The 13,301-nt window shown below is 42.1% G+C and overlaps 1 protein-coding gene across 2 annotated transcripts in view; it reads right to left on the reverse strand.

Moving 5' to 3' along the window:
- Positions 1–13,301, reverse strand: part of crybg1a (crystallin beta-gamma domain containing 1a) — a 319,813-nt gene that overhangs the window by 122,046 nt on the left and 184,466 nt on the right. For both annotated transcript variants that reach the window (XM_041188918.1, XM_041188920.1), the window contains 3 exons: positions 9,106–11,833; positions 1,168–1,212; positions 966–1,084 (listed from right to left, as the gene is read on the reverse strand). In XM_041188918.1, the coding sequence (XP_041044852.1) occupies positions 966–1,084; positions 1,168–1,212; positions 9,106–11,833 (2,892 nt within the window). The remainder of the gene's footprint in view (positions 1–965; positions 1,085–1,167; positions 1,213–9,105; positions 11,834–13,301) is intronic.

The raw sequence follows: 13,301 nt of genomic DNA on the forward strand, positions 1-13,301 counted from the left end.
CAGGGGGGGTGGGGGGGATGATTCTGTCAGGCTGGCCTTATAACGATATGCAGATGCATTACAATGAGGTTCTCGACGTCCAATGGCAGAAATGCAGCCCACCATTGACAAGCTGCGCGGCCGATCACAAACGGATTTCATGAGGTTGTGAAACTGATTTCTGGCCTTCTCACCATATTGTCTGCTCACGCCGCCGAGTATGCCCAATGCCAGCAGGCACAGACAATTCCACTCACTGCCATAAGGCTTAAACTTTGCTACCAAATTAAAATGTGCTATAAGGATTTACATCTAATTGTGCATATACAATCAAGTAGTAGTGCCCGTGCGAAGGAAAACCAATTTGTACCAACTTTATTAATGTTTCATAACTACACAATTAGTCATTATCAACTACCTCATGCTAAATCAAAGAAAATATTGTGCTCTCCAATTGCAATAGAACAAGTTTGCTTTCATGTCTCAGCAAGCTCAAATTACAGGCCCAGCCCAAGTACTGAACTCAGCATTTGAAAAAGAATCAAATCTAAGTCACCAAATGCTGGGCATATAAACCATGTCTGTGAATATTAGATAATAGGTCTCTGCTTGAAATTTAAATCCGTCTTTTCTCTTTTTAGATACTGACTGACCGAATATGTATTTATAGCTTTTCGTTTCTACTTCAATTTTTCACTGTTTGCTTGTTTAATTTATTTTTATCAACACACAACACAGACCAGCTCAATTTCATACTTTCAACTTATTTGAATATTTTATTTATTTTACACAGTATTTAGCATGAGGCAGCATTACACATTATTCGAGAATTGCATTATGATAAGGTAATAGGGAATGAAGTTTAATATGATATGAACATTAACATCAGGTAGTTCCTAAGAACAATGGGCATCAATGATAATTTGTATTATATAGCATCTTTAACATACTAAAATGCCACAATGCAAAGCAACTGAATATCTTACCAGCCTCTTACTACCCTGATGGAAATTTCAGGGCCCAGCTTCCAGGATGTAGCATCCTTAACATCATGAAAGACTTCAATAGCTTCTCCACAAAGATTGCGCTGATTGTAAATTGCAATCTGAAAAATAGGTTTCATTTTAAAATCCTGCTTTGTGATCCATGAACAAATTGCTTCATTAAATATTGGCACGTGATCCTCACCTTTCCAGGTCTAGAATTTAATTTTAAGTCTCTCATTCCAGGTATCTATTAAGAGAATCAGAATCTGGTTAGTTTTTATTCTATATATTCTAACATCCAGTTACTTTCTGCAATTTTTCACCCACATTACCTGGACATTAGAAGAACTGCGCACATCATTGGCCTCAAGTCAGTTTCTGAATTTTCCTATGTTAAATATACAACTAATGCCAATGAATTGTGCAATCTATAGGCTAGGTTTTATGCAGCCCATTTTGACAGGAACCATGGAGACCAGGACCACTTAATTTTCAGAGAGGCCCCATGTGAGTCTCTGGGTGGCAGATGAAGTCAGAGGGTGGAAGGAACTGATGTGATTTCCGGCCGCCAGTGGAGGAACGTCAGTCAGACTCATCAATGAGCCAATTGACACCTATTATCCCTGAGCTCACCACAATTAATGGTTGCTCAGGGATTAAACGGAGGCCACATGGATCTCCCGTGCCCTTGGAAGGCCACCCTTCAAACCATGTTCGGTTTGCCAGTGGCCTCCATGGGGAGCTCCCTCACTATCAGACATTCTGTGCCCACCCTTTCCCTTGCCTCCGACTCTCACCCCCACTCCACTCCTCTGCAACCCACATCCTACCTTCATTCACCTGCAGCGTGGGGTCCCTCCATGATCCTGGGCCTCAGGTGGGTGCAGTGCCTGAAGCAACCACTGTTCCTGGTGGCCATGACGAACTGCCGGCCTCTGATTGGGTTGGCAGCTGTCAGCAGGCAAGGCTTCTACTGCTTCTACATGGAGAAGGCCTAACAGCAGTAAATTAGTACCTGAAGGCCACTTGATTCCTTTAGGCGTCCCCAAGGGAATTGACGGGGGCTCCTCGCTGGTGGACAAGACCCTGCTGTTCCAACAAAATCCCAGCCATTATGTGATAATTTACAAATCAGGCACTTATATAACTGTTAATATCCCAACTAGGAATACCCTTGAAAATCCTGATCCCAGGTGGAACACAGTTTGATAGATCGTAACTTTTGTTTATTTAGATAAGTGGGGAGCGGCCACAGAATAGAGGCATCGGATTCAGCTGATGAACCTTTAACAAAAGCTTAAAACATTTATTAAACAAGAAAAGGTGAACTATGTTACAATAATCCTTCAACCACAACTATACCTTTACAGATGTACACAGATTTGTAAGGATGACGCAACTTACAATAGCTATCTTATACTCTAGTGTTCACAGTAAGTACACAGCCCATGTAAACCTATAGGCACCCTGTGGTCAGACATACCACACTCTGAAACCAAGTGACAGAAGTCACGGATCTCTCCTCAACTCCTCCCCCCCCCCACCCCCCCTCCCCGCAAAGCTTGTCACACCGTGAGCTAACTGGTTTCACTGCTTCACTGCACTCCACCTTTCACACAAGGGTTTCCAATCTCCACTCTCCAAGACCTCATCTTGGAATCTTCTCCCAAACCAACATTTTCACTCAAACACCTTCCACAGGGGTTCACCTCCAGGGTTTCAAACTCTCCTTCTGATGTTCCTCTGCTTTGGGTCACCACATGCATTCAAGCTGTCTTCCACACACAATCTCTCATTGACTCAGCCGTCAACAGTACCACTGCTTCACATGCCCATAGCAAAGAGGTACAGACCCTTCAGTTGTCTCTTTGGACCTTCTTGCCTCTTGCAAGCTGTTCTCGCTTTAAATCTGCTTTCTGCAGCTTTTGTCTCTTTAAATCTGAAGTTTGGAGCCTTTCTCTCTGCTTCTCAGTCTTAACTTCCTTAACAGGACCTTTTCCAGGTTCCTTGCCTTCCTTGGACTTTTTTTTTTAATATATTCACAGGATGTGGGCTTCACTTGCTGGGCCAGGATTTATTGCCCATTCCTAGGTGCCCTCGAGAAGGAGGTGGTGAGCTGCCTTCTTGAACTGCTGCAATCCATGTGGTGCAGGTACACCTGCAGGGTTCCTAGAAGGTCTGCTTGGGACTTTCTCCTGTTCCATTCCCTTGAATTTTGGGGTTTTTCTTTAGTTTGGGACTGGGTATCTGTCCCCTTTGTTCCAGTCTCTCCTGGAAGCTATTTTCAACCAACTTTAACTTGGAACTGGCTACCCTGCCCCTTCTAGATTGCTACTGCCTGGCAACTATCTTCAAAACCAGCTTAACTCCAACAGGTTCCAAAACAAACTGCTGTTTCTGGATGTGTGATTAGAAATGCAAGCACCTATTAAAGTGAAACTAAAACTCAATTTAACCTTTCTTAACACACAGATACAGAAATCACAGAATTTTAAAGAAGGAGGCCATTCGGCCCATCATGTCTGCACCAGATCTCCAAATGAGCTAGTGTCATTTACCCTGCCTTTTCCCTGGACCCTTGCACATTATTTCTTTTCAAATAATCATCTAATGCCCTCTTGAATGCCTCAATTGAACCTGCCTCCACCACACTTCCAGGCAGTGCATTCCAAGCCCGAACAAATTGTTGTGTGAAAAAGTTTTTTCTCACGTCACATTTGTTTCTTTTGCAGAACACTTTAAATCTGTGTCCTCTCATCCTTGATCCTTTTACAGACAGAACAGCTTCTCCCTCTCTACTCTGTCCAGCCCCCTCATGATTTTGAGCATCCCTATCAAATCTCCTCTTAGTCTTCTTCTCTCCAAGGAGAACAATCACAACCTCTCCAATCTATCCTCATAGCTGATGTTTCTCATCCCTGGAACCATTCTTCTCAAACCTCTTCTGCACTCTCTCCAAAGTGTTCACATCCTTCCTATAATGAAACGCCCAGAACTGCACAAAATACTTCAGCTGAGATCTAATGAGTGTCTTACATAAACTCAGCAGAACCTCCTTGCTCTTGTACTTTATGTCTCTATTAATACAACCCAGGATACTATATGCTTTATTAAATGCTCTCTCCACCTTTCTTGCCACCTTCAATGATCTATGCACATATGCACCCTTTCTGCTCCTGCACCCCCTTCAAAATTTCACCCCTTATTTTGTATTGTCTGTCTATGTTCTTCCTACCAAAATGCATCACCTCACACTTCTCCGCATTGAACTTCATCTGCCACCTATCTGCCCACTTCACCAACTTGTCTATGTTTTGAAGTGCTATATTGTCCTCCTCACAGTTTACAACACTCCCAAGTTTCGTGACATCCGCAAACTTTGAAATTGTCCCCTGCACACCAAGATCTATATCATTAATATGTATCAAGAAAAGCAAGGGTCCCAATACCAACCCCTGGGGAACTCCACTACAAGCCTTCCTCCAGCCCGAAAAATATCCATTGACCATTACTTTCTGCTTCCTATTTTTCAGTCAATTTTAGTATCCATGTTGTTACTGTCCCTTTTATTACATGAGCAATAACTTTTCTCACATGTCTGTTGCACTGTATTGCATGCCTTTTGAAAGTCCATGTACACCACATCAACAATATTACCTTCATCGACCTCTTCAAAAGACTCCAGCAAGTTAGTTAAACATGGTTTCCCCTTAAGAAATCCATGCTGACTCTTCCTTATCAGCCCTTATTTTTCCACATGACTACTAATTCTATCCCAAATAATTGTTTCTAGAATCTTGCCCATCACTGAAGTTAAACTGACTGGTCTGCAATTGCTGGGCTTATCCTTACAACCTTTTTTGAACAAGGGTGTAATGTTTGCAATTCTCCAGTCCCCTGGCACTTCTCCCGAGCCTAGGGAAGACTGAAAGATTATGGCCAGTGTCCCTGTAATTTCTACTCTCACTTTCTTCAATATCCTTGGATGCAGCTCATCCGGTCCCGGTGCCTTTTCAACTTTAAGTACCATAGGTCTATTCAACGCTTCGTCCTTATCAATTCTGAACCCAGAGTTTCCTCATCTGTCACCAAGGCCTGGGTGGCATCTACCTCCTTGGTAAAGATGGATGCAAAGTATTCATTTAATACCTCAGCCGTGGCCCCATCGTCCATGCGTAAATTCCCTTTTAGGTCCCTAATCGGCCCTACTCCTCCTTTTACCACCTTTTTACTATTTATATGCCTGTAGCAGACCTTGGGATTCCCCTTTATGTTGGCTGACAGTCTTTTCTCATAATCCCTCTTCAATTCTCTAGTGTGCTTTTTCACCTCCACTCTGAACCTTCTGTATTCCTCTTGTTTCTCAACTGTGTTTTCTGCCTGGCACCTGTCATGAGTGCACTTTTCCTTCTTTATCTTAACTTTTATCTCCCTTTTAATCTGGGGAACTCTGGATTTGTTTGCCCTACCTTTCCCTTTCAATGGAATATACTTTGACTATGCCTGAACCAATTCTTTTTTTGAAGTTAGCCCATTGTTCAGCTATAGCTTTTCCTGCCAATCTTTCATTCCAATCTGGCCCAGGTCCATTCTTGCCCCATCGAAGTCGGCTCTCGTCCAGTTAATTATTTTTATTCTGGGTTGCCTATCATCCTTTTCTACCATCATCCTAAAACGTACAAAACAATAATCACTGTCTCCTAAATGTTCCCCCACTGACACTTGACTTACTTGGCCTACCTCATTTCCAAGAACCAAGTCGAACAGTGCATCTTTTCTTGTTGGATTGGACACATACTGCTGTAGAAAATGCTCCTGAACACAATCTACAAACTGTTGCCCCTCTCCACCCTTTACAATACCACTGTCCTAGTCTACATTTGGATAATTAAAGTCCCCCATTATAACTAATCTATAATGCTGCATTTGTCTGCAATTTCCCTGCAGATTTATTCTTCTACATCTTTCTCACTAGTTGGCGGTCTATAGACTACACCGGGTAATGTAATTGCACACCTTTTGCTCCTTAGTTCTAGCCAAGTTGATTCTGTCCTTGAACCCTCTGGGACATCCTCTTTCTCCAGCACTGCAATGCTCTCCTTAGCCAATACATCCACCCCTCCTCCTTTCCTTCCTTTCCTATCTTTTCTGAACACCTTGTACCCAGGATATTTAATTCCCAGTTCTGCCCTTCCTTGAGCCAGGTCTCTGTTATCGCCACAACACCATATTTCCACATGGCAATCTGTGCCTGTAACTCCCCAGTCTTAGTTACCATGCTCTGTGCATTCACATGCATGCATAATAACCCTGATTTAGATTTTGTTGCTTTCTCCCTCACCCTGACTTCACCTATGAACTTACTATTCTCCAAACTAGTGCTATCTGTTGCTCCCAGTATTTTGTGCACCCTGGTATTCCCTTCTAATATTTTCTCTTGGTACCCACACCCATGCCAAGTTAGTTTAAAGCCCTCAAACTTAAACACTGGTCAGAATTTTTTGCTCAGCACACGGGCGCACCCGGCACGCTCGAGTGTGTAATAGCGAATGATGACATTGTGCAAGCGTCCCGAAGTCATCGTGCACTCGTGCGATATTTCGGTCGAAAGGTGTGTATGTGATTCGGCAGCATGCCCACTGACAATTAAAAGGCCTATAAAGGCCATTAGCGGATCAATCAACCGTGATTTTTCGCTGCCCATCCAAAGTTACTGTTGGCGGGTTGGCAAATCACCCAAGCGGCCTTTGCCTTTTTGAGGAAGCCTCATCCAAGGGCAGGATGAGATTTCTGATCAATTTTAAAAATAAAAATGTTTGCACAGAATTTTCATCTGGTATATGTTCCGGTGACTGATTCTGATGCGTGGGCATTTTTTCCCCGGCTTTTACCATTTTTATTTTTGGCATTTAAATTCTTCAGTTCCCTGAGGCAGCTCTCTGCCTTCAGGGAGCTTTCGGTGAGCGCTCCCCTGCACCTGCGCTGTCTTCATCGCTTGCCCTTCTCCAGACCCCACCCCAGCAGCGCTGAACCTTTCAGCGCACCTTTCACACTGGCTGGCCGTTAATTGGCCAGCCAGCATGAAATCGCAGTCAGGGGCCGATCACAGCTGGGGGTCCGTTCCCCAGCCATTCTCCATCGGGGGCGTCCACTGAACTAAAAATCCCACCCAATAAAGCTAAAACTTATTCCTAACACCTCCAAATACAAATATAACTTACTTAAACTCTCTCTATTTCCTAACCTAACACCTAGTCACATCTCTAAGGAATACTCCAAAGCACTTCACATAAAGTTACTTCAATATGCAGTCTCTGAGGAAATGTAGGTAGACATCATAGCCATTTTTCAAATAATAAGGCCCCTTGTTGAAAAAGAGGCGGGGATTTAAAAACGGCCAGAGGGTGGCCCAATTTTGAGATTCCCAATCCGATTCCCATCTTGTGGGAACTTTATGACTCCAGACAAGGATTAGGGTAGAGACCCCACACTCAGCAATCCTGCCCTTGCCTACTCCATTGCGGGAGTGGGCATTTTAGACCTTCCCACTATTTTCCCGGAGTCGCGTCCATTTTTGTAGGAGACCTGATTCACAACACCTCAAAGGAGTAGTGAACCATGGAGTAGGCCTGTTTTGACAAGAAAGTTTAAAAGGTCTTATCAACTTCAACTGTCATAATTAGGTGCTGCATGATAAGTTTAATATGTAGTGATTGATCATGGGACTTTGTCCTTAAAAGATAAGTGACTATTAAATTGATGTAAGTGTTTGCATGCATTACAGTATTTTATCCAGTGACAGCAATAATACGTTCAACGTTATTGAGAATCTGACTTTAATGTGTCATCTGAACACTGTTCTTTCATCTTCAGATTGATTTAAAGTCCAGAGATCTCTAGAGTCTGTGATGCGTTCTTCCACTGTGGACAGAACTCACAAGCCTCATAATTACACCAGGAAGTCTTTGAAATGCTAATAAACTGTCCAATAAGCAAACAGGCATTCAAAATCCCCTTGGGGAAAGAAATGTCACCACTTGTAAGCTCATAAAAATGTCAGTCATTCATAGCCTCATTGAAAAAAGCTTTGAACCTCTTAATACCTCTTAATCTTGTCCAAATAATCAGGCATTAAAACCCCATTTCAAAGAAAGGTGGCTCATAAAACTGCCAATCAAGCAAAGCTAAAAGTCCTTTTCACAGCTATGTAAACCCCATACAAAGCTGAATTCATTAGTGGGTTTGGAACTCAGCTTATAATTCATAATGGAATTCTATTGCACAGCTATGTTAACAAAGGCTTTAAAACTGAATACATTGAAACCTTTGAAGCAGACTGTAGAGATGGGCATTTGGCTCATCTGATGGCTGACTTTTTCGACAGAAATACTGTGAAGTTCCCACTCCTGTTTTCTTTCAGAGAAGAGAGTAGGAGATCTGAAAAGTTTTTCGAACATACATATTCTAAACAAACCCAAAGGTTAATTGGAAAGAAGGGGCAATATTTTTCATTTAGGTATATACAACCATCTTTCACAATTTCTTCCTACAGCTGTACAAGATCTGACCATGTTAATTTCTTCCTCAACCCTATTTCCTCCACTGTTCCCCCCTTGTTCTTTAGAAATATAAGGTTACACAGCTGCTGGTCACTCTATTCCTGGTATCTTGCCAAAATGGTCATTCAAGGAGGCAATTTGGCCAGGAACATTACATGTCATCTCATGCGATTTTATGCCCATTCTGGTCAGGCGCACGCCCACCCATGGGGCGTAAAATTCTGCCCATAATCCATTTTAACTGGTGTGCTAAATAAATATACAAATTTCCCGCTCACAGCTCCTTCCCCTTCTGTCTTATTTTACAGACACAAGACTCAAATGAATTCTTTGTTTGGGACAAGGAACTTGAGAAATTACTTTTACATTTTTTCCATTTTATTTTGTAATAGTTTCTGCATTTTAGCATGGTAGTTGTCAAGTGATAAAAAGCTATTTTAAATTTACACTAAAACTGAACAATACGATTCCCCTTGAAAACAAGGCAACCATTTGTCAATTAACATGACATGTTTTTAGCAGATCATAATACTGAACCTAGAGCTTCATGTAGTCTCAAATAATAACCAAAATGAATTTACCTCAGATTCTGGTAGATTAGGCAATACTGAATTGGGAGTGAACAAATCAGCATTAAATAAGCTTAGGGAATTTTGATTGCCATCTATAGTGCTTGATCCTTGGAATGTTGGTGTACTGTCAAGTGCACAAGTGTTTGTAATCCCCCCAAAATCTGTATTAATTTCCAAGAGGTTTAGCTTCAAGTCAGGGATGGTTAATCCATTTTCTGACTGCTTTTCCAAGTTATCAGGTTTCTTTTCCATTTCAGAGGTATTAGATTTCAAATTACTTTCCATAAAGCTTGGCAACAGGGTCTTTGGAAAGGTTGGGTTTGACAAATCAAATTGAAACTGTTCAAGGACATCACTTCTCGGTAATGATGGTGTGAGATTAGTGGGTTCTATCACAGGTTCAGCTGGTGGCTTGGTTGTTTGGGTAAGCATCTGATCAACCTCCAAACGTGACCTTTTACTGCCCGATGCAGAAGCATGATCATTTTCTGCATTCTCCTGGTTTGCAAAACGCAAACGTGAGCTTTTATTTGTCAGAGATTTAAAAAGCAAGCTCTGTTCTGCAGACACACGTTTGACTACTTTAGACTTTGTTTCAATTTGTTGCATTTTGAGGAGAGATGAAGGTGCTTTGCTTGTATACCTATTGCTTTTCATTAAACCACATTTGAATGAACTTGGATCAAATGTTTTCTCCTTTCTTGATGATGTATGGTCTTCCTGAATTGGTGGCATGACAAATGGTGGCACAAAAGGTGCTTTAGGAACTCGCTGCCTCTTTTGGGGCCGATGAATGGGATTCCCATATTTACGAATTGTTTCTGTGAAGCTTTCCATATCAGAAGAGCTGTCGAAGCTACGGCCTTCATTGAATGAATCATTCAGTTCATTTCCCTCCCCGGATTTTGAGGTTGTTTGTTCTATAGATGGTGAAAAGCCATCTGCTGATGAATCCAAGTCTACATTTGGGTCAACTACTGCTTTAATTGTCCAGGTATCATCAACCAGAGAAGCTTCTTTGACTATAGCTTCCCTTAGTTGTGATGCTTTTATGTTCTGGACAAACAGGGAAAATTCATTTGTTGCTGCACCAGGCTCTGAATGTTTTGCAGTAGAATTTGCCATTTGGGAATCTTTTATTCTGGATAGGTTTTCTGCAGGTGCCTCTACACTTGAAGCTGACACTGCTCTCTTCAGTTCGAACTCTTTACGCTGCACTTCAGGTGTGCTTGACAAGGCAGGTAGACCAAAGTTGCTTATAGCATTCTCTAAGCCACCCTTTTCCTCAAAAGCAGCAGTTGTAGAAAAATCTCTTTCCATTTTAGACCCAGTGTTCCTTGATGTTTCTATGCTCTGGAGCAAGGTTGCCTCTTCAAAGTCTCTATTTTCCAATACAGACTTATTTTGCTCTCCTCTTGTTACATTGGAGCCAGTCACTGTGTCACTAGCAACATTTTCAGTGACACTTTTCCTAATTTCAGACACTGTGGTAGCTGGGTCTGCACAAACTGGTATGTCATATACTTTGGCCTCTGTATCACTAACTTGCAACATTGGTGAACTTTCCTGAGCAGGCTCACCTTTTCCTGCACCTGAGTCAGGTAACTGCTTGCCCTTTGCAGGCACTTCTTTCTCAATTTCAGGCATTGCTACAGGCATTTGTATGCTCTCAGATGAATCTGCATCCTTTGTGTCTCTAGGTTGAGGTTTTGACGGACTTTGTTCTGCAGCTTCAACTATTGCAGCACTTTGTCTACCCTTTTGGTTCACATTCGTGTCTTTAATACCAGACACTTTAGTTGCAGATGTTTGAACTTTCTGAGGTAATGTGTCCTTAACTTCAATGTTTTGATTTTCTACATTGGGTGTATTTTGCTGAACAGGCTGGGCAGGCTCATCTTTTGCCTCACCTTGCATCATCTTTTTCTCATTAACACTCTTTGTAGGGGCACCCTTCTGAATTTCAGGCTCTGTGGTTTCAAAATTCAGTACATTTAGAGCTAACAAGGTCTTATTTTCCATTTCTCTACTTTGCACTCCTACTCCAGTCAATGGCACAGGCAGGACAAGATCACTGGCGGCTGCAACTAAGTCGGCCTTGTGCTCTTTAACACCCTTTGTAGGGGCATCAGTTTCAGATAAACTTATTTCAGATGTATGCATATACATAGAAAGTGATTGATCAGTCACATCAGTGTTTGAACGCAATACTGAAAAAGCAATTCCAAGTGAACTATTTTCTTCTGGTCTATCAGTTTGTGCATCAGGAAATGTTTTTAAAGGTGTCTTTTCAACAGGGGCACTTGTAATGTTCATTTCTTTGTTTTTGTGTTCTTCTGCAGAAATGTGCTTTGTATCACCATCGTTCACAATGGTCACTTTTAAAATTTCATCTGCTTTATGTCTCACGTCATCACTTACACCTCCAGATGCTTCAGCATGCGTGGGAGTGCTTGGTTGCTTTTTGTCAATTTTAGTTGCAGGAGGTTCTGCTTGATTGGCAGGTTTGTTGTGTAGTTGAATCTTTAGGCTACCAACGTACTTTTTATTCCCGGTCGAGGCTAATGGCAGGTCCTTGGTGGCAAAAAAGTCAACTTGGTGGTGACTTGTAGCTTTCTTTTTTGTAGGCAGAGTAATTCTAATTGTCTCTTCCTCCTCGGTTCTAATGTCAGCACAGATTCCTTGATGATTCAAAGCAATCAAGGTGCCAAATGCACCTTCCTTTTCAGCTGATGGACTGTGAAAGCAAACAAAGAAAATGTAAGTTGCACAAGGAAAAGTAAACAAGTTTGCTTCACATTCTAGGCATAAACCTGTACAGATTCATCAGGCTCATCATTTGGCAGTGAAGTATTTCCCTTGTACTTAAAGGGGAAGGAAACCTAACTTTTTTCACCTTCCTTTTAAAAAACAAATTGTCTCACCATAGCTTCATTTGAATTTTTTTCAAAGCAGGGTCTCCCTCACCACTAGGCTATTCTGCTGATATCAATAATGGGGAGCATCCTGGAGTATCACCTTCACCAACAGGAAAAGGATCGTCCTGGATCTGCCTAAACCTCAAGAAACAGGCTTGAAAACACCAAGTTTTTTTAATAAATAAAATTACAGTGAAATTTATTTCCTTCTTTTAAGTAAAAGGAGACTTGGAACAAGAAGTGCTCACTCCACTTAGACTATTCTTTCCCTTCAACTACCAATGACAAAACATTTGCTTTATTCTTAAACTGCTACATTCAAGCACCTTTCACATCTCAGAATGTCGCAAAGCACTTTAAAGCTAATTACATCCTTTTTAAGTGTTGTCGCTATTGTAGCCTACCCTAACCCAATTAGCCACCCTCTAAATTCTTCTGAAGATGATACAGGAGATTAACTGATGCTATTTATTTACCAAGGTGACAAGTAACCATTAGCAAACAATCTTAACTCACTCAAGGCCAAGAAATAAAATGGTTGCCTCCTCATAAAGTCCCATACTTTCATACATTTACTTGTTGGCCTGCCAGACGTATGTGTTGTATTGTGTGCAAATGTAACTAAACATACACTGATATTGGAAACATGGGGCTGGGTCTTATGTCCACAAAACTGGGTGGGCCGCTACCCCGTGTGAACGTAAAACAGGATGTGATAATGCTGGGTCGGCAATACGATGTTGTACATTCCAGCTTCCAAAATCACGGAAGGCGAGTGGGTGTGGAAATCAGCAGCCCACCCTCCATTTTCAAATTGTCGATTAACAAACCATTGAGCTTGTTATCAACCCAACCATCTGAAATTTTTTGCTGTCTGCTGCATTTTTCAGGCATCAGGCGTGAAAAGGTTTGGCAGTGTTTTACAGCAGCTATGACAAGGTGGCATCAGGATAGAAGAAAAGGCCTGCCACCAGGACTATGGTTAAATGTAGCAGCAGATCCTGCTGGTGAAGGTGGCAGCATCTGTGCATATTTTTAGCTTATTTTTGAGCTCCTCTGAGCCTTCAATAAAAAAATAAAGAGTGTGTTAGTGAATGAGTGTATGAGTGAATGGGTGAGTGAGTAGGTGGGTGAGGTGAGTGGGTAAGGTGGCAGCTGGGTGAGTGGGAAGATGGGTCGGGGGGAGTCAGGAGGCTGTGGGGGTGGGGTGCGGTCGGGGGGATCGTCAGGTGGCCAGGAGGGTTGTTGGAGGATTGAGGTGGGTAGTAAGAGGGTCAAGAGGGGAGT

Source organism: Carcharodon carcharias, chromosome 5 (genome assembly GCF_017639515.1).
Source record: "Carcharodon carcharias isolate sCarCar2 chromosome 5, sCarCar2.pri, whole genome shotgun sequence".
Lineage (NCBI taxonomy): Eukaryota > Metazoa > Chordata > Chondrichthyes > Lamniformes > Lamnidae > Carcharodon > Carcharodon carcharias.